The 22241-nt window shown below is 37.4% G+C and overlaps 2 protein-coding genes across 2 annotated transcripts; one reads left to right on the forward strand and one right to left on the reverse strand.

The window, feature by feature from the left end:
- Window positions 1-487: 487 nt before the first annotated feature.
- On the forward strand, window positions 488-5972 carry fam114a2 (family with sequence similarity 114 member A2). The gene is made up of 14 exons (XM_079486643.1): window positions 488-619; window positions 877-1114; window positions 1322-1415; window positions 2226-2330; window positions 2432-2553; window positions 3234-3368; window positions 3608-3766; window positions 3873-3996; window positions 4116-4201; window positions 4295-4393; window positions 4482-4621; window positions 4714-4786; window positions 4894-4947; window positions 5057-5972. Exons 2-14 carry the CDS (start codon window positions 896-898, stop codon window positions 5156-5158), a joined length of 1512 nt encoding a protein of 503 aa, XP_079342769.1. The 5' UTR covers window positions 488-619; window positions 877-895; the 3' UTR covers window positions 5159-5972.
- mrps17 (mitochondrial ribosomal protein S17) lies at window positions 5817-6946 on the reverse strand. Its single transcript, XM_079486644.1, has 3 exons — window positions 6853-6946; window positions 6520-6664; window positions 5817-6312 (listed from the first exon to the last, which is right to left on the reverse strand). The coding sequence occupies exons 2-3, from the start codon at window positions 6640-6642 to the stop codon at window positions 6028-6030; spliced, it is 408 nt and encodes a 135-aa protein (XP_079342770.1). The 5' UTR covers window positions 6643-6664; window positions 6853-6946; the 3' UTR covers window positions 5817-6027.
- Window positions 6947-22241: the final 15295 nt, after the last annotated feature.

Below are 22241 nucleotides of genomic sequence, written 5' to 3' on the forward strand. Positions count from 1 at the left end.
GTTGTCAATTATCGAATTATGTTTACTGGACAATTAATAGTAATACGCGAAATTCTCCTCTGCGTGGCACTTTGAAAAAGTTATACATTTTGTAATAGGTTTTAAAGTTCTGTAGGCTATTTTGAATGTAACTGTACCAGTTCTTGACTATGCATGCAATGTTCTTCATGTTTCAGATTTGGGTCGATTCATGTGGTTGTTTATTTGACTTAATTCACAAACAGTGCACCAATGTCGTACATTAGACCAACAACGAAAAAACTGAGCAAAAACAATAGGGCAAAAACAATACACAAAAAAAACTGAGTAAAAACACTAGGACACAAAATTGAAATACGTTTTGTATAAAAGAGTAATAAAAAAGCCACAACGGCTTACTTTCTGAAGAAGAAGAAAATGGCATTTATACTATGCGTAAGGATTTGTAGAACATCAAACAATTCAGTGAAACGTCAAAATAAAAGGTTGTAATTGCGACCTCCAAACAGCAGGTGGAGGCAAATATATTGATCGGGTGGTTATTGTCCAAGAGAGCGTGCGTCTGGAAAAACAAAACACAGCAGGACTAAAGACGTCGTGACGTGGCCACTGGACAGAAAACAGAGACAGAGGGCAATAGGTTGGATTTGTATTTCTTTTATTTATTTCTGAATATCCCATAATGACAAAACGTTCAGCTCACTTAAAGCTGTGTTAATTATCTGATGAAAAGTTAGCCTAGCATTATTACAGTATTCGTACAGTTTGAGGCTGTGACGCCTTTACATGTGTGACAGATGGACAGATGTGATTTGGTATTTTAGCTATATTATAAAACACGTATGTGCTAGTATAAAGCTGCTAACGTTAAACGAATGGGTATTGTTTATATTTCAGGACAGTGTGATGAATTAAGATGTCAGACAACGAAAGCTCAGCAAGTGACCAAACGGAGAAATCAGTGGATCGGGAATCCTCTTCACCCGATCGAGATGATCCCCCTTCTGATAGTCAGATGGACAGCTCTGCTGATGTAGCTCCAGTCCGTAAGACAAGGAGGAGACCTGAACACAAACCTCCACCTGATGACCAAATAACCCCAGAGATACCACCACAAGCAGAAACTGCTTCAAAAGTAAGATTTTATCACAGTTTTATTCATATTTTTGTGGCAATACCAATTCTTCTTAAAGGGATGGTTGACACAAAATTATTTATTCAGCATCATTCAACACCTGCATGTCTGTAGACTGTATGGCCTTTTACATTTGGCAATAATTAGCAAAAAAACAACAACTTGATTTTCTCTTTGTATAAAAGACATTGTTTTTCTTTACATCAGCCCTCTACAGAGACGACTCAGGAAGGGTGGGGTTACTGGGGCAACTGGGGTAAATCTCTAATTTCCACTGCTACTGCCACTGTAGCCACAGTAGGTAAGTGATTACCAAGGAACTTCTAAGAGGAACTTCTCTGTGAGGAGAATGTTTATTTCATTTGAGCAAATATTCAACTAGTGCAAGCATAAACCACAGAGCCTAAAAGTGATGTCAAGATTTGGAGGATTGGCGTCCTCGCTATTTTTTCAAATAGTTTATTAAAAAGCATTAAATACTTTGTAGGAATGTTGTGTCGTTGTGCTAGAAGTGTAGTCACTTAAACTCATACTTGAGAAGAATTTAAGGAGGCTTGGGGATAAAAATACACACAACACATGCGCCAAGCTTATTGAGTCACGTCCCAGGTGAATGTCTACAATATATTACTACAAGAGTGGATGAATAATTATGATAAAAAGTCAGTGCAAGCTTTTAGTTTTTCTAAATTTTTTTATTTATATTTGATTTTAAATAAACCCACATTCCCAGATATGCTGTAGCTTGCCTTTTTGACAAATCATTTTGTTTTATACATTTCCTTAAATTGAGTGTTTTATCAATTTTGTACCACACACTCATATTAATCTCACACGAGAAGACAGTAAAAGCCAATGTTTTACAAATACAGTATGGCCTCTGGACATCACGTTTGGCCACTGCTTCCAGAAAACTCACCCGTGTCACATTTCTCGAGCTAAAGCCCTGCATTAACAACAGCGAAGACATCTGTTTATAATACTTTTTCCTAATAACATGTGAACTGCTGAAAAGGAAATAAATGTTGTAAAGAAATCATTCCAATATTCTCTCTAGCAACAGTTCAGTGTATGTGTTATAGTAACTGGTGGTGCTCTTTTATTGGCTAAGGTCAAGGGTTGTCACAGGTCATTGAGAAGGCAGAGACATCTCTTGGAATCCCGAGCCCTGAGGAGCTTTCTGCTCAATTGGAGGAGGAGGAGGAGAAAAGCGATGGTAATTGTGTGCTCTTCATTTGACCCTTGAGCCATGCTAACGGATGTCTTTATTGAGGACCCAAAATAATTTACATTTCTTCCATCTTCTTGCGGGTGCAGCCAATAGCGAGGCAGATAAGGAGGAAGGGTCGCAGTCTTCTGGAATGGGTGGGGCTATGGGAATGATATCCTCCAGTAGCATCGGAATGCTGTCTTCCTTAACCAGTGTTGTTCAGAGTACGGTAAGGACAAACGCATTTATGTTAGATGATGGAAAAGCTAAATACACAAACAGCAGCTGAAAAAAATTAAAAGAGCATTCTAAATGTTAATTTAATCAGTAATTCTAGATGTATTGTGGCCATTCCAATTCATTATCTGTTGAATTTCAACAAAATCAAACCTCAGGAGTGCCATAAAGAATGCGATAGACTGACAGCATGACAAGACACATGAAACTGTAATAAAAATCAAGATTATCACATAAAAAACTATGTACACTTTTCCTAAATACATTTACAAATTACTGTTGTATTGCTTAAAAGTAAATATGAACTTGTTTTCTTTGCAGTATTTGAGGTCTGAATTTTCAAAGCATCTTTTATTTTACGTTGACCTGTTTAACCTGTTTTAATTTTCTGCAAATAAATGCAAATAGAAACAATATTTTTATTGGAATTTTAGAGAAATGTTGTTAGTAGTTTACAGCATGAAACAAAAACGAAAATTTTACCGTAACACATATCTATAAATTGTAAACATTTTATAATGGCCTCTTAATTCCTTCTGCAACTGTATATTGTAATTTATTTTATAAGTTGTAATTTATTGTAATATTTATATTTGTTTATTACGGTTAACATATTTAATTTGAATGTCTGAATTTTAACATTTACCTTTCCTCCATACTTTGGTTTTCCAGGGTAAAACGGTTTTAAGTGGTGGTCTGGATGCATTGGAGTTTATCGGGAAGAAGACAATGGATGTGATAGCAGAGGGAGACCCCGGCTTTAAGAAAACTAAAGGGCTGATGAACAGAAACTCAACACTGTCACAGGTGCAACGCTTAATATAGAAATCTGTCAGAATGAGATGTATTACCAGAATATTCGCCCATATCTACAGTTTGCTGTTCGTCATTTTCATAAAGTCATTTGAGTTCTGCTCTAAAAAAAATACAAATAATCAGATTTTTCATGTTCATACATTTACAATGGAAGTCTATGGGACTGTGTTAGTATATTGCATGCCACAGATGCTGTTAACAAAGCTAAACTTATTTTTCAACTCTCAAAGGTCTTAAGAGAGGCAAAGGAACGAGAAGAGCAGCAGACAGCTGATAACGCCACATCGGAAACAGAGAAGAAGGCTCATTATGGGATGTTGTTTGATGAGTTTCAAGGGCTGTCCCATCTAGAGGCTTTAGAGATTCTCTCTAGGGAGAGTGACACCAAGGTTAGAATTTGCTAATCTTACACAATGAAGACAATGGTAGCATGAAACAATCACATGTAGTTCAGTGTGATGTGAGACTTAAATGTAATCTTGTGTATGTCTGCAGGTGAAATCTGTCTTGACCACTTTGTCAGGTGAGGAGTTGGTTAAACTGAGAAAAGAGTTAAAGGAGATTAAGGAGCCGTTTTCCCTCACAGAGTTTGACGATGAGGTGGAGGACGATACAAGAGGTAAAGAAGTAAAAGGAAATCTATAGTTAAAAACATGCAGTAAAGCATGATTCTTTAAAACGTTAAATACAAAACATTAAATCAATGTGAATCTTCATCTCTGAAACCTTACATCTCAGGTGACGATGGAGAAGAGTTCATAAAGGAACTGACAGATGTTCTTGAAAGTTTACACATATCCACGTCAGCAGACAAGCTTTGCAAGGTATCACTTATATAGCATATCTGCTGAATGATAAAGTTCAGATCTTTTATTTTAGCTAAATCAAATTACATGTACTGCATTTTATTTACTCAGGCCAGAAAGAACGCGTTCAGCCGTATCACACACATGAAGCCACAGCAGGAAGAAGAGGAGAAAGAACAGGAAACACCATCGATAAAATGCAGCGTTGAGGTCTTTAAATGATCCTATACAGCATACATTATATGAATATGTGTATTTGCTTGTGTTTTGATCATTTGAGGTATTCTTTTTTTTATAGGAGGCTCATTTGTCTGCCATTACAAGCTTGGCCGAGTTCACAGCAAGATCCATAGAGCAATTTCACAAAACAGCTGAAATTCTTCTTCATTGTAACACTGATGAAGCCACAGCTGCAGAACAAGCCAAAATCCTATCGCAGTGAGTTATCTTGATTCAATTTATTACAAGCAACGGTTACTACATGCGTCATTGGGATTTGATTCAATTAATATTTTATGTTTTACTTTTAGAGTCACCGTTATTATGTGTAAGGAGATATCAACCCTGTCCAAAAAGTTCACATCAGGTTTGACTACCATTGGGGTAAGACAGAATAGTTCAATGTCTTCATCTTTATTAATCTTCAACATTGGTGAAGTTTATGTCTAATATCCGGTGCAGTTATGACACCAAGCGTGAATGTTTTTTAGATAAATGAGAAGGGAGAAGTTCTCAATCCACTTATTACCAGCGTTTTTCTAGAGGTGTGTTTTATTTTTATGCCTATGACAGTCACCATTCAACACTAATAAAATGACTTTACACCTGGCTCTTGAGCATAATGAGATATTCTCTTTTGTTTTTTGTTCCAAGGCTTCAAACAGCGCATCGTATATCCAGGATGCATTCCAGCTTCTAATGCCGGTGCTCGAAGTGTCTCATATTCAAAGGACAGTGGAGTCTGCACAAGCTTAAGCACTCAAAAAAAGTGTTTTAAAAACCAACATGCACCATAATCTGATGATGATATCAGTTATCCGCTCAGGTAGATTTGTTAACCACATGATATACTTTATGGAGTGCAGAGTTTCAAGCTGAACTGTAAATACAGTATTGTTAGCTCTTCTTTTGTATTTAAGTATATTTTTGAATAATTCAGTGTAAGGATTCTCCATATTGCTGACAACGTACAAAATAATACTGTCATTTATATGCATTTCATCATGGTTAGATGTATAATTTAATCGTAAGTTTTAAATCTTAAATATATATATATTGTTCCCAAAAATTGTTAATACAAGTCATATCAGTATTAATGTCAATTCTCTTTTAATGAACTATTGTTAAGTGTCTTGAGATTGTTTTGGACATAAATTATGACTACATTTAACATACTACCGTACATGGAGTATGAAGCAAAGTTGCAACCATAATTATGCACTATTAGCAACTTCAACTTTGCACAACTTTAAAAATATGTATAGCTGTGACAGCGTGGACTAGAATGTTAGCCTTCAATGCCACTAGATGGCAATGTCACACTGTCTTCATGTAATCTGCAGTCAAGTTTTTTTGTTTCCTCATCTCGTGCATGATCTAAAGAAAACCATTAAAATCCAGATTCTATTCAAATGCATTAAACAAAACGATCTGAAAGTTTATTTTGCTCTTGTTATTTACAATCTATCTTTTCAAACACCTGAAGTACCAAATTTGCATCGAGTTTACTATCTGCGGATGTTAGTGGAAGAACTTTGTTGGTTATTCCAAACAGAACTAGTAAACAGTATAATACCTTTATATGTGAAAATCAAGACATTTACATACATCATTTAGAAACAATATTATGAGGGTGGGGGAGATGCAGAGGCGGTAATATTCAGCTGTTCCAATTGTTTAGTCAAGGAGACGTCCGTGTCTTCTGTAAGAGGCTCTAAAAACTGACGTCCAGCAACCCTCTTCCCAGTGAGGGGGTCGACCACCTGCCCGACTTTATACACTATTTCTGAGAGTTCGTGCTTGACGTGTTTGGATCTTCTCTCTGGCAGAGCCTTCAACAAAACAACATCTCCAACAGAGCACTGTTCAAGAGCATCATGTGCGAAGTATGTCTTCCTCTTGTTGTAAAACTGTAACACGAGCAAGTAAAAACAGATTGGTTTGATCCGCAAACAATCACGACTGTTTCGCAAAGAAATCAAGCATTGCCAATAGATTTACACGTAAACATATCACATGCACGAGTTTGCACCACTAAGCTCATTTTCCGTGTCATGTCAGAACTACTATATTTAATAAAATATGCAATATTTTGAAGTCGACGCATCACTTCTTACCTTGAGCAGGTATGGATCAAGCACAAGTCTGGTAACTCGCACCTTTGTCGTCTTCTTCATTTTGGTCCCGATCACCCGACCAATGATCCATTTTGCATGGACCGATGCTTGCTTGACGGACATGCCGTTTAGATTCGCAGTGTCCCTAAATATGAAAGTTAAACGAAGTCAGAACTCTGTCCCAAAAGCCGGAGCCGTTATCTAAGCTAACTAACGTTAGTTTGCACAAATGTAGACAGCTCCGCGCACAGAGACCGCGTTGGGTGGTATGCAAACGATCCTGACACCCTGATTTATCTGGATGTACGTGAACAATGTAAATGATTTGCTTACCCGGTACTCTTTTGAGACAAACGTTAACGTAAAGGTCAAAAACTCATGAAAACATTCCGCACGCGTCTGAATGTCAAGGCTGGTGGCGCATGTTGATGACGTAGTACGGAAGGTCAATAGAGGTTAAAGTGGCCAAAATGTTTAATTACAACAATGTCTGCCTTTGAGAATTGTTAATATTGTTTATTCAATGCCTGTTTTGCATGCACACTTGTTTGATTGCTATTAATACAAAAATGTATTTAAAGCTCAAAACAATCAGAAATAAAGTCAAAGTGAATTATATATATATATATATTTAAAGGTATGCACTGTAAATGTTATAACAATTCATTATATGTGCAAACATGTCTCTGTGGTTTTGTGTCCACACAGTTAAAGTTAATGGGGTCAATGTTGTTCGAATATGTCTTCAAAACATCTTCTTTTGTGGTCTTTAGAAAAAAGAAAGTCATACAGGCTGGGAATGACATGAGTGTGGAAAACAATAAAGGAATTTTCATTCTTGGGCGAACTATCCCTGTAACACGCCATGACATTCATAAAACAATATCAAATTCTTATTTTTCCCGCTTTCCCTCCCCCTTTGTTTTTAGAGAGATACGTTTGTGTGCACTCCAATGCACAACATGACGTGTGTCTGACCTATATAAATACATTTGAGCGTAGCATTCACCTTTTACAAAGTCGCTTTTAGTCAAGTTACAAACTGACATGAAAGTTACCACTTGTGAACTCCCTCTATAAAATTTGCTCTGCACAGAGCGAGGTTTATTGCAGCAAAGCTCTTTGTGTATAGAGATCCAACTCCCATTTGAACTATTTGGCTGGCTGTTCCAAATGGCACGGCGTCAAGACTCGGGGAACAGGCATTTGTAAAATAAGAAAGATGTGTCTAAAATAGGGGAACAGATCATGGCATACTCTAATACGTGTTCAACAGAAGAGAAAGAAATCGGTTTGTCCCTGGGTGGGAACTGGATGAGGGCCAGAGGAGTCAAATCTGGTATTAATCAGAACCACACAGAAAACATGGCCTGTTTCTATGTGATTCCCATTTAAGGCAGTGCAATGGGATATTTAGTCCAGGGCTAACACACCATCACTCTGCAATGCTCTTGCACATTGAGGAACATGTAATATATCAGTCAATACGCTGAACGACCGGCTCGTTCCATTTGCGACCTTATAGATTAAATGAATGTTGTATACAGACGTATGAACTTATTTATTTAATGTCAAGCAGCACATGAATGGCCATAGTACTGTACATCTGTAAGTGGTCACTGTTTCGGCCCAAATCACAGAAAACCTTGAAGCGTTCTGTAAATGCACTTCACTCTGTCATCCGTGACTTTTAACATCTCTGCTTCTGCTCAAAGGAATAGTTAACCTAAAAACGAAACCTACCTCACCATCATGTTGTGTTCCAATCAGTTCTTTCCATATAAATAATGAAAGTAATGAGGACTATATCATATATAGTCTGTCCATATAATGAGGGCTGTTGCTATTTAGCTTCTAAAATGACAAAACAGCACCATAAATGCAGTCCATAAACTTACAACATTTTCCAGGTTTACAGAAGACAGAAATCAGCTTTGTGTGAGGAACGGTCGACGTCCCTGTTTACTAGAAATCTTCCATTTCTGTTGCAAAAACTCTTTTTAGATCTCAAAAAGTTGTTCAAGACGTTATAAGACATGCTGTTGTGTTTATTTATTATTGGCATGACACAACATATCTTGGCATGCAGTATTTCAATTTACCAAAAAAAGGTATTTAAATATTACAAAAAGATCGAAACCCTTTCGCTTTTGTTGTAAAGAAAAGAAGACAGTCATATTCATTTTATAATAAAGGTTGAAATTAATAAATCATTGTAAACTATTCCATGAATGATTTTCTGTACTTTAATCTCGCTTTATCTTGACAACAAGTGTACGGTTTACTGGAAAACAGCAGAAAAGAAGTCAGTAAGGAAGGGAGAGGTCAGCTTGCAGGAAACAGCCTGAACCTCTAACATACATGCTAGTGTTAAAGAGGCGATGACTCATGTAGTTGAGTTTATTTTCACTGGAGATTGAAAGGTGCCTGATGAATATTTTCCCCAAAGAAAACCGAATTCAAGCAGAGTTGAGAGATTAATGAGATCGCTGTCTCATTTCCACCATATTCCTGTTTTGAGCTCTGTTTGTAATGTTTTTTTATGAGGTTGGCGTCACAGGGCTACATGAAACATTACAAATCGAATAAATAACATCTCATAGTATTTGTTTCTTGTAAAGCTGTAAATAATATCCAGCATGATGCATTACCGTTTTTATAATATTAAAACAAAGTGTGTTTCTTATTTGCTCACTCTCATGGTGTAGCTGTGACCTCCTTTCTTTAGCCGAACACAACCAGCTGTAGACCTCTTTAAAATATGAAAACACTGGTCCAGCACTTCCGGTTTCGTTCAGGTAGACCGGCGTCTATTTTAAATCATATTTTGGTTCATCCTGGATATGTAATGCCATTGCATGTGTAAGGCTTTAGAAAGCATATCCATAAAAGTGCTCCATACTCAAAGCAAGGGGTTGATAAACGTCTTCTAAAGGAAACGAGACGTTTGTGAGAGAAAACAAGTTTAGTTTATTCAGTGAGTGATACATCACATTTGAATGTAAATAGAGGAGTGTAAGAGATATGGGGGCATGCCCGGCTCCACGTCAATGCCATTGGTTTTTACGGGACTCACGTAATATGATCATATGGTGGGTTAGGTGTCAGTACCCTAAATTCTTAAAAGTCATATCAACCCCTCCAACTCTCTCTTTCGAAGCATTACGGAGGCTGACACAGGACAAAGATGTCATCACATTATTGCATCTTTGCCAAAGGGATTAACGTATTTACGAAATGAGATCTGTTAAGCAGTTCTTCGGTTTAGGGCTACGGTAAAAACAACATGGCAAATTCCATGCGAGGAGAACCGCGGTATATGTAGATAGAAATAGCTCAATTTAAGGAAATAAAAACATAGCGTTTCATTATGTAAGGTCTTTATACACATATGAAGACATTGTTATGTATATTTTACTGCATTTCTGTTAATAGATAGTTCAAATAATAACACATTGGACCTTTATGTAATAAGTAAAAGTGTGTAAAGCCAGATATACACTGTGCAATTTTTGGCTGTCCCAGACAAAAGATGACCGATATGAAACAATTGTGCAGATATTGTGGTCCTGGATCCTAAATGTTGGTCCTACAGTGAGAGAGATTGAAAGATGTCTGCTAAAACGGTCTTGCGATCACGGACAGGCCGCAATATTTTCGATCAATGTCATGAATTTAGCATAATCCTATGCCTTCAAAGTAGCCAATGAATGAAACATGAAATGACGTCAACACAAGCACTAGAAGTTAAACGCCAAGGAGGCGAAAATTATTAAAAGGAATATTCATTTTGAGGTTGTGAAATGAACTGAGGAAATTTCCGAATACGCAGTGACCCCACCTCTCAGAGTTTCTTATTGGTCAATGCCGCTTTCGTCAAATTGTTGCAGCCAAAGTTTATAATTTCTCAACTTTTGTTACTCATGTTTTTTGTAAGTCAGATGTGGTTTTTTCTGCAGTGTGTTAATTCACCCCTAATATAACACACCTCAACCAGCTCATCACTTGTCTGAAAAAATACAGGGATGTGTAGAGTGGTATGAAGGTAGATCTCCAGGAACAGGACATGTGGTACAATTTTAGTGCTGCGTCTGCCACCGTAGTGTTCCGAAAGAAAGGGTGGGGTGAGCCGTTGCGTGCAATTCCCAACCTCAACACTAGACGCTGCTAAAATCTCAACATTGCTCCTTTAATGTATCATACACTCTAACATGCTTGTGCTACGTCATCTGCAGCTTGTTGACTATGTGCTGCTACTGTTCTACTTTTCTTGCATAAAATGATAACACGAGCAAAAGCAGTTTCTCAATAATGACAAACTTTTGCGCTCCTATAAATGTCATACTTTTCGATTCATAATACTGCAGCAGTTATTGTATCGTTTAACTAATTTGTCTCGAATTGTTTAGAGTTTCTCTGTTTACCCAAAGTTGCCCCACATTTCTTCATCCCCTACGAATGTACTTCTAATTACTTTCCACATTGCTTCAATGATGTGACTTCACATTTTGATGATAAACGGCTTTTTAGTTTTACGGCAGATGCTACAGTGTAATGCTGGTGGTACGTGTCTGTTGCGAGCTGATGTCATTGTCCTTTGAGAACAAACATGAGATCACTATGGAAATATCACAAGCAGAGGACCATTAGTCATTTATTAATTACTTCAATAATATTTTGCCCACCTGAATCACCGCGCAGGTCACGGCCCATAAACGTCTCACTCCTGTCACAGCCACAACAACAACACCTGCTGTTTTCATGCAAGCCGTGCATGTGCACGTACATGAAATGCGCAGGAAACCCTGGAGTACATCCCTGGAATGCACTACACGTGGAAGCATAAATAATGCATAGTTTGACTCTATATATATATATATATATAAAAGAAAACTCTGCCAAGAACGACGCTCATGGTCTTGGTATCCTTGAAGGGGGAAATGGGCCAGCAATGGAGCAAAACACTCAAAATACACACACACACGCAACAAAAACAACCCATGAGCCGTATTGTGAGGACATTTGCCTCTCTTCTCTGTCCCGTCATCTTTGTGGCAGCAGACGCTCGTCCAACTCTTGTAATGCTGTTTACATAAACACAAGGTTTCTATTCTGCCGTTTACAGTGCCTTTAGCAAACAAACCCTGTGAAGCTGTAAGCATGGCGGAGCGACACAAAGGCCGTAGTTGTGTGTGCGGTCACGAGCAACAGTAAATCATCCACACGAGCACACCAGTGCCAGCATCCAACGTGGTATTCTTCTAGTTTGTCCTGTGTAAATTAAAAACATGTACGTTCGACTGTGTATTTATTTGAAACTCCGTTGGCAATGATTTCATTCCTCCCCGGTGAATTGCCAGTTTTGACCTTGTCTTGAATTTTTGGATCAGAGCACTACCTCTAAACATTACATCATGGCCTGCTTTAAGAAAAAAAAATCATGTTCTTTGATTAATTTGGCTATGTCATTGTCATGCGATCTGATGTCATTGCCAGCGTAGATGACATCGCTTGATAAATTCCCTTTTGTAATGCCAAGGAGCTCAAGCATTGTACCTTCGTCTGTACTGTAGTTTAGAAATCGTGAGAAACCTAATCTGTGTTTTTGTAGCCAATAGTTGAGAACGACCATTATTATGCACATTTAAAGATTTTAATTTCTTTGTCATTGAGTATTTAATGATGTTATTACAAATGTCCAGGCTGCGACTGCTGACTTTAAATAAAATGATTGAGTTTCCTACATAAACGTCTCCTTGGAACTTTGACAGGGAGGGACATGCCTTAAAAGACACGACCCCCGGTGCTTTTTGTGATATGTATAATTTGCAATGGTGGGCGTAGAGCTGAATAAATGATTCAGACGTTAAGATGAGGTGTATTAAATGAAACCAGAGCTTGGTTGCTTGACAAGGAGGGGACGTCAGACTGTACGTTACATGTACTTGCATTGCTATTCATTAAAGAAATACTCAGCTGGTAACATTCAATTTAAGTCAAAAATGTAAATTCTGTCATCATTTGCTCACCTTCAGATATTTGAAAGATATTTCTGGACCGGTTTGGTTTACATTCAGCAAAATGCTCTGTACAGTCATGTTAAATATTATTATTATTAAATATAATGAATAAACATAATAGTACATTTATTTTGACCATTGATGTCAGCTAATAAATAAACGTGACAAATGTAGTGAGAAACACAATTACAATCCATGCTACACAATCCATACAAGCCACACATATGTAATATAAAGTACATTTACATTCATGAATTCAGCAGACGTTTTTATCCAAAGCGACTCACATTGCATTGTACTATACATTAGTTTTTTTGCTATGTGCAATCCCCTGAAATCGAACCCGTGACCTTGGCGTTCCCAGCGCCATGATCTAACCACTGAGCCACAGAAAGAAAAGGTTTTGTTTATGACGAATGATCCGTGACTGTACTGTCTGACGCATTGTATATATACGTCAGTCGCTGAAATCGCTCAATTTCGTTCACTTCTTCCCCATAAAGTGGACTCAAATATCATTGACTATATGTAGGGAATTATGAAGGAGTGAACGAGCGAGCAGTTTTGGACACAGTTTACTCCCTGTGACCCCCTGTCACCATGACAATCCTGCTGGAACACCGTGTGAAAAGAATTAGAAAACTAGAACTAGAGAACTGTGTGACTAAGTGATTTCCTCGTAGCGCACATTTTCTTATTCTCAGTAGAAAACTACAATATATCCACGTGTTGATTTTTATTGTGCTGGGGGCCATGAATTACCCTCTGTAAAACACGCTTGAGTTTGGTGTTTAAACAGTTTCAGTTCATTTCTTTCAGCTGTAAACATCCCGTGGAACGTTTTTCAAAGTTTATAGATAGAGATTGTACAAAACTATGTCCTGCAATTTGTTTTTCGCTGATGTTATGGTATGTTTTTCTTTGAATTACGGAGAGGGGATACTCTCTTGGGGGCCCATGTTTTTTCTCGTTCCACTTCTGGTGACCTCCTTAACAGATGTAGGTCATTATGACTTTAGTGATAACTGAACAATCGAACAATGAATTCTTCCATGTGTGCTGAAGGGAGTCACCCTAGTTCTTGTGTTTTCACTCTGCTGGGAAAATTGGATTGAATTACATTGTGATTATTGTTTACTTCATCTACTTCAGCAAGAAAACGTTGGAGGATAAGTTTCTTTTGTTCTGTTCTATTGTTGGGATGCTAAAGTAGGTTAACAAAGAGAGAACTTAATGAAATTCGCGGAGTCTTGTCTTCTTTGAACATCGTATAACGTCTGCGTTCTTCTCTCTTACTGCTTTTATTAAGTGTGTGACAGATAGTAACTAAATCCACGCCAAAGCTTAACTGGCATAGTAATGTTTGTTACGGTGTATTGTCCCTGTCGCTCTAAATTGACTGAAGTATATTCAAGGTTTATTTGTGATAGTCTTTGTTATAAAAACACTTAAATCACAAACACACACACAGCCTGTTTCTCTCTCCTGCTCACTGATGTCATTGATGTTTGCTGGCTATATTCCAGACCTGACCACAAATGCTCCACCGACCATAATGCCTCACTAAATCCTGTCCAGCACTTCTATAGTTATCCTAATCTGTCAATTTATGTTTGGGAAAATAATACTTTGTCTTTTCAAAATCATGTCGTGTCGAAGGAAAACAAGGCATGAAAGAATGTCACTCTGGTATCACAGAGGCATAAAGTGGCCCCATAACATTACGTTAGATAATCACACCAAATGGAATTTGTTTTAAAGATAAGCACAAGCATTTATCAAGCAAAATAATTTCAAATGATAAAGCAGTAGATATGCTGGCCATACGTACGTGTAACAAAATGTATGTGCAAATGTATGTGTTAAATGTATGTGAAGTATGTTCATAGTTGAAGTGAAGAACTACGCATGTGGATAGTCTGACAGGACATCGGTGTGAACTTAATATACTAGAAAATATAATGCGATATGATAAATAATACAATTATGTATATTGGAAACATACTTTTTAAATACGAAAAGCAGCAATTCCTTGTGTGTTATTTAAAATATTGTAATATTATAATATATTAACAATCCGTTATTCTATATATTTTTATAATTTAATTTATTGGCAGTTTCAACTTCAAAAGTAATCAACTTTTGTCCAAAAAGTCACACCAATATAGTGCAATTGTGGGTTTGAATACTGTGTTGTGCTTATACGTATATGTAAGTCTTCATTTCGACGACTTCTCAACTTGTGTGTTTTTCACGCATTGTGTGTCCGTATGGCATTTTGTGAGCTTGGCCCCATAACCACTGCTTGCAGCTATATTTTATAATTGACATTCCTGCTTTTGGCGCCTTAAAATACCGCCTATGTAGACAGCACACTAGGTTTTCGGAGTATACCCATAGATTATATATGTACACAATCAGCACTGCAGTGATAGAAAGCCGGTATGTGGAGCACTATCACACTCACGGTGCTGACGGACTGACAGCCGTGTCACAGGTTGAACAACATTCCCGTTCAAATACCACTCACGCTTTCAGCTTCAGGCAATGAAGTCATCTTAATCCAACCAGGCTATAGATAAGGTGTTCGAGGGTGACTTCTATCTTCAGTGAGCCTGGGAATGAAATGAACAGGCTGGAGTAAATGAATATCAGTGGGACAAGCTGCATATTTATGAGACATGTTGAGTAATTTGTACTGTGGTGACGATTAGGCTGCACATATGTCATAATTAAACACGGGACAGCTGCAGCAGATCTAACGGAATCTTCCCGTCTCAAAGTTATCGCAATTAGTGTTACATGTGCTTCAGCCTCTGAATCTCTGCTGTTTATGGAGTTCACAGAATGAAAACTTGGGCCTGTTGCTCAAAGCAAAATTTCCTCCAACATTTTCTAGCCATGAGAATATGACTCAGTTGTCAACACGCAGTATTGCACAGCGTCATCAAGCTTATGTTAAATGGATTGTTTTCTGCAAGGATTCAACTCATTAGTGCAGTGATGCTTCATATATTACTGACACCTCAAATCGTTTTTTGCTTCGTTGCGTGCTATTAGTTTTCTAACCAAACACGATTCTTGCTTGGTGTAGGCAATGTTTTCTTAAAATATCTAGTTTTATTCCTAATTCTGAGTGTATTTCTTAAACTTCTTTTGTTTTATATATATATATATATATATATAATATATACCCCGACACCCACCACTCCACAAATAAATAATACATAATCAGTTATTTATAAATTGTTGTATTAAAGGCGCAGCATGTACGATTTTTGCATTAGAATATCCAAACATCTCTGGCACAGTGTTATATATTTTGTTCACCTGTGTACTAACACTATACCAAATGTTTCCAAGAATGTTTAAATCCAGAGAAATTTGCCATTTTAAAGTAATAGTTCAAAATTCCGTCATCATTTACTCACCATATTGTCATTTCAAACCTGGGGCGCGTTTCCCAAATGCATCATTGGGCAACTATGGTCGCAATTTCCAGCATAGTTCAACGATTTAAGTGTTTCTCGAAACAATCGTTCCATCGATCAATTGAAATCAGCTTCGCAAAGTTGCGAACTACATGTCAAGAGCTGTGGCTAGAAGCATATTCCTTTTTATTATGAAATGTAGACTTAAATAGAAGCGCTGTTTTTTTAGAATTATGCCTGCACTTGAACTTAGGACCCCGGGGAATCCCTGGACGGAGTTACGTAGGAGTAAACTTTGAATGAAATATCGTGAAATAAAACTGCAAACTAAAATAGGATATCAAAAGTCGTCTTTAAATGCAATGCATGTTATTTACGGCAAAAATCGGACACTAATTCGATCTGAACGTACTAATAAGTAGACTGCGTCGTTACTTCACCACCTGTGTGGTTCATCAATCAAGGTTTTGGGAAACTTTCGTAACTACATCGTTCATTTCCCCAACCATGCATCGTACTATGGTGGTTAACCAGCGAGTAATGTCGTTGTTCGGGAAACGCGCCACAGTATGACTTTTTATTCTCCACAACACAAAAATTTAAAAATTTTAAACGTTTTGTTTTGTGCCTCATCATGTTAAGAGGTGTGGAAATGTCCCCGCAGTAACAGGCCGGTGTACATTCACGAACGTGTGAAATATATAGAGTGATTATAAATTTATGCCGTAAACCTTGCATACTTTTTATAATTAAATGTTTAGTCGATCGTGATCAATTCTTATAGCACCGCTGTAAACACGACAGCTTACTTCTTAGATCAGTTGGCTACGTGTTGTTTCCAGCCCGACCGTTAAAGAACGCAACCTGCACGTCTCCCGGAAATCCTGTGAAATTCAACCAATCAGATGATGACTTTCGGATGGCTGAAGTGTCTCCAGAAAAGTGTGCCTGCATCACACGTTTAGCCAACGGTACCTACTTTCGTGGTACTTTGATATCGCATACCGATCACTCAGCAGAGTGAAGTGAACACACCTCAAAGCATTGGTTTCTACCAAAACTTATTGTCCTCCATTAATATTCCATGATCTACTACATTTTCGTGTATTTTCACTAGTATTGTTTCGCAACCTCTAGCAGTGAAATGGACATATTGTGCTAGGGATGCTCTGACTGTCAGCTGCAGATCAGTATTGGATGGCAATCACATTTGATTTATTGACATCATGTTATTTTATCGCCACTGTCATGTCATCGCCTGTGGGGAATTACTACGATGTTACGAGAAATTTGATATTGGAATAAAAAAATGGCTATTTGCCCTGTATGACCCGATGTTACAAACCCGTTTCCCCATTTAAGTTTTTAAATTGAAAAAACACAACGAAGGCAACATCCTCTGAAAAAGGTTAACAGTGATCAGAGAGCCTATCAGTTATACAACGCTTGAAGAATCTTTATCACAGAAAATCACTCGGTAGGCTACTCGGTGTCGGCTGCTGAAATCCTGATCAGAGTACCCTTATATTGTGCTTTTAAGACATGAAAAAAGTAAAAATGGTCCATCTGGCATCTGGAGCACACTTTGAACTTGAGCTTGCAGAACATGTGATGTCTCCAGTGCTTGATATCTGTGTGTTGGATTGTGCTGCGCTTTTTACCTAGTGAGTGACCCACGTCAACTGACACTTGCACTGAACACAAGAATAATTCAGGGGCTTTGTCTCAATTTATTTGATTGTACATTTTGTGCTAACCTCCCCTGATGGTCGCACCCAACATCTCGAGAATTACTGTGTTCTGGTCTTTGTAGTTTTGATGGAGCGTTGCATTAGCCAGCTTATGTTCACAGGCTTGATTCCCAGGGAACACACATACTGATAAAAGAAATGATAGAATGAATGAACTGCAAGTTTATGGTGCTGTAAATGCCATTCCTTAGGTTCATTGTTCATTGCTTTGTGCCTTTATAAAGTGACCAGATACAACAGTCAGGGTTATTAAGAAACGTATTTGTCTACATATTTCTGTTTTCCTGTAGTCATTTGCCAACTGTAAAGATCTAACAGTTTGGGTTTCGAGACCAAACATCATTCCACAGTTCCAGTGTTGTTCCTTTAATAAAAAGGTGAGTTTACTATGAAAAAAATGTTTTAACAAGCTGCAAACAACATCAGTGATCAAAACGACGACTATCTCTGTAACAGATTGGGGTACAAACACAATCCCTTTATCCTCAACCGAGACGTATGTTTACGACAACAGCTAATAAAGGTTTTTCTATTCATAGGTACAGTATAAGTTTTTGGCTTGCTCGCCAGCCAGACGGTCTAAATTCAATATTTATATCCCTCTTGTGTTATTATGAGTGTTGATTCTATGTATGGTTACAGCACACAGGTATGTTCCCCTAAAGCAAGCCTTTTCTTTCGCCAGACCATTACACTCCCGACCCATTGCTCGATTCTGTTTCAGTCTGATTAAATTCTCCGGCATTGTTTGTTCAGTGATTCACGCCGTAAGCTCTTTTGCTGTGCATGTGTGATGTGCTCACAGCTATGGCATGAAACATATTCGCCACTCTGTTATAACGTGGTGATACCGTTGCATGATTTATGCGATGACATGCTAGGAAGGCTTAACTCTTTATCTTTTTTATTGTCTAACATTGGGTTTGCCAAAAAGATGATGTAATTTAGGTGCCTGGATTGCTGTTTGACTGCGTGAAGCCAAGAATAAGTACTTTCTGACTGTACATGTGCTGATCGCACACATTTGTATGTTGCATGTGTGCATTTTGTGGCTGAAGATCACTTATTAATAATGCAGAACATTTTCACATATCTTTAATGTTTGTGCTTTTCTTTAAATGCTTACTTGTTTGGCGATATCTATGTATTGAGTGCCGCAGAGATGATGTATTTTTGTAGGCCAACCCGCCACACTGGTTCCCTCGACAGCATTTTTCATTTTGGGAAAATTTGGAAAATAAGCTCTGTCAATAACAAGGGTTAAGATATTTGCAGGTTTTGTCTATCAAGATAATCTTTACAAACTAACACAAGATTTGTGGCGTTTCAAGCCGAAATACAGTCGCCAGAAGTTAAAAGCCAACATGAGGCTATAAACAGACACCACGTTTGCTTGATATCAACGTCACCACCACCAAGCCTCTCTTTTCAAACTTTATTAAAAAATATGTTCCCTGGTAAATAATTACTCCGTCAATCAATATCCATCCACGTTTTTAGAGATTTGTGCCCGCCAAAGGATGTAGTCGTTGGCAACTTGTAAGCAACCGCCTTTTTTCAGACACAATGCATCTTTAAAGAATCATAAGCAGATTATAAGTGTTTCATGTCATTAATTAAAAAAGTGACAATATTTAGAGATTTTGTTTACCACAGATCTTATTTCAGGCAATTTACAGAGAACTCTTTCCAAAAACCTTTGGGGCGATGGAACTGAAAGTGCTAAAATGCACTTTTTGGATTTGCATAAAAAATATGTAATTTCTGCCAACTTGTCTCTGGTTTATTTATGATTCACCCCCAAAATAGAAAACTCTGTCATCATTTATTCACTCTTACGTAAAGCCTGAATTCCTACTTACAGTACATCTCCAAACAATCACCTTTTGTCTGCATTGCCAAAATAATTTAATAAATCATATAATTTTGATAACCACCACTGAACCAGTGTGCACAGAGAACACGGAGAATCAAAACAACTTAATCTTACATAATTATTTGAATTGATTTTATTTTTATTACATTGCCAGCTTGTTTTATTATGGAACAAAACCTTCTTGACTGGCACCATTCAAACATTTTGCTGAGGGGCAAGACAATTGTGTTGTAAAATAACAATCATTCAATTAGAAATTATTATGTAATTAGACTTCAAAACAGACTTTAACTTTATAGATGTGATTCATTGGATCTGTGGTCTAGGGTTATTTCCTTTTTATTTACTTTTGCCGAGCGCTTAGCGGCAGGGCCACAGGAATACAACTTCATAAAAAAATACTGACATACTATGGGTGAACTATAATAATATAGAGAACAATATAGAGAATATTATTAGCTGTATGGTTAAAATTACGACTTATGCATCGTCATCCTATAAAACTACTCGGACAGCCCTGTTTGAATTTAACAGAGCATTCATTTCTTTTCTGCTATTGTAAATAATCCCAGACACAAAAATGCCAACAATTTCAGCTAACTTTAATAAAAAAGGTTTTGTGCTGCATTATCCGACATATGGAAGGGAATATGACATTACAATGATGTCAAGAGAGAAAATTCCATAATTTCACAACGTAAAACGCTTCCAGCTGGATGATTTCGATGTGACATTGACGACAGGACGCATGTCCGTGCTCTTCGGGTCAGCTTTGCTGTCAAATACAAGTGATTGGAAAATGACTTCAGAATGAGGATACGCTTGATGTTTGAACGGCTGTAGCTCACAGCTCACTAAAGTAAACCACATTGTTGCATAAAATACATCTATATAAATCTGATGTGATCCGATGACCACACACACATTTTTGACTTTTGAAGATCTGCATCTGGGCAATTTCGTGCAAATGTCTCATGCATAGAGTGATGTTTTTCTGATGTCTGAACTCCATAATCAGGGGTTTAGTAAAATGTAAACTGATTCAATGTATTGGAAATAAATACATTCTCTGAGAATTAGTATTTCAAGTCTTAACTGAAAATGTCTGGTTTCATAATAAGAGATCCAAACATTTGTATTTACACTAATTGTAATGAGGAACCACACGTTTTTATGTACAGATGTTTATGTCATTTTGTAACATTAACGGTTTCTGTCTCAAATATAGTTAACCTGTCTATCCGGCAATCCCTGAGAACCACAATAATAGCCACCAGAATAAATGTTGGTTTCCCACAATCCTCTTGGTCTGACCACCAGACTTTGATTAATGAGCCTCTCACGCTGCACTCTTTCAATCGTTTTTTTTAAAGTCAATGTTATTGTTATGCTATTGTTTTTAAACCCCTCAAACACGGCCCGTAGCACATTGACTCATGGGAAGAGGTCTTAACATGAGTACATCATGCGACATAACTCAAGTGACGTTATAAGCACTTTAACATTGTTTTTCAAGCTGTGTCACAACAATTCCAGTGCGATTGTTGTAAAAAAATGATGCTCTTCAACAATGACCCCATTCAGCTAAGTGTTTGACTTCCACTTAAGAGATCTTTAGAGATGATTCATTTTCTAGAGACTCTGTAATACAATATATGTCAGTAATATATTATCCACTATATAAACACTATATGTATAAACTATATATAACAGCTGCTTCTTTTATTTCTGAAGTATGATCCCTCTATTCAAGTCCATTTGACATCTTTTGTTTGACTTACAATTTGGCCAGTCCTAAGAGTTGTGTTTCTTTACACATGCATTGCTGTGAAGTCAAAAATGGAACAGACTCTACCTCATAAAAATCACAATGTGTGTTTGCTCAGTCTAAATCAATCAAACAGCATCCAGTCGGGTTCTCACACCCTTCCTGTCACAGGGTAAAATCCTGGACAGTTTTATGTTAGTCTGCTCTGACGTGAATGCTGTTGAAACCAGTGGTAAAATGATCACAAACCACTGGAATCAAACTGTGACATTGATGTGTTTTCTTCTGTCATCCTGTAAAGTGTGCAAACACATTAAGTAGCATCTTTATCACGGACAGGTGATATTTATAATGATGTTAAAGGGACAGTTCACCCGAAAATTTAAGTTCTGTCTTCTCTTTCTCATCCTCAGGTTGTCCCAAACCTGTATGACTTTCTTTCTTCAGCAAAGCAAAAAAGAAGATATTTTCTAGAGAGTTGGGAACCCCCGCCGCCCCATTGACTTGCATTTGGTTTTGCGTCGATACAATAGAAGTGAAAGGGTACTGCTGATGTTTGGTTACCAACATTCTTCAAAATATCTTCTTTTGTGTTCTCCAGAAAAAAGAAAGTCATACAGGTTTGGAATGACCTGAGGAAAGTAAATGAAAGAAATGTCATTTTTGGGTAAACCATCTCTTCAACTCTGTTGTAAGAGGTCTCTTTGCCTCTATTGTAGCACAAAGGATGCTTTTTGGAGCATTCTCAAATCATGCTGGGATAACAAGGATTATGAAGTTGCTCAACTTGTGAAGTCCATGCCATCCTGAATGCATGATGTCATTAATAACAATGTTTTGGTTATCTTCAAACCACCCAGCTGTGCATGGGATGTT

The sequence above is a fragment of the Barbatula barbatula genome (assembly GCF_947034865.1).
Source record: "Barbatula barbatula genome assembly, chromosome: 22".
Lineage (NCBI taxonomy): Eukaryota > Metazoa > Chordata > Actinopteri > Cypriniformes > Nemacheilidae > Barbatula > Barbatula barbatula.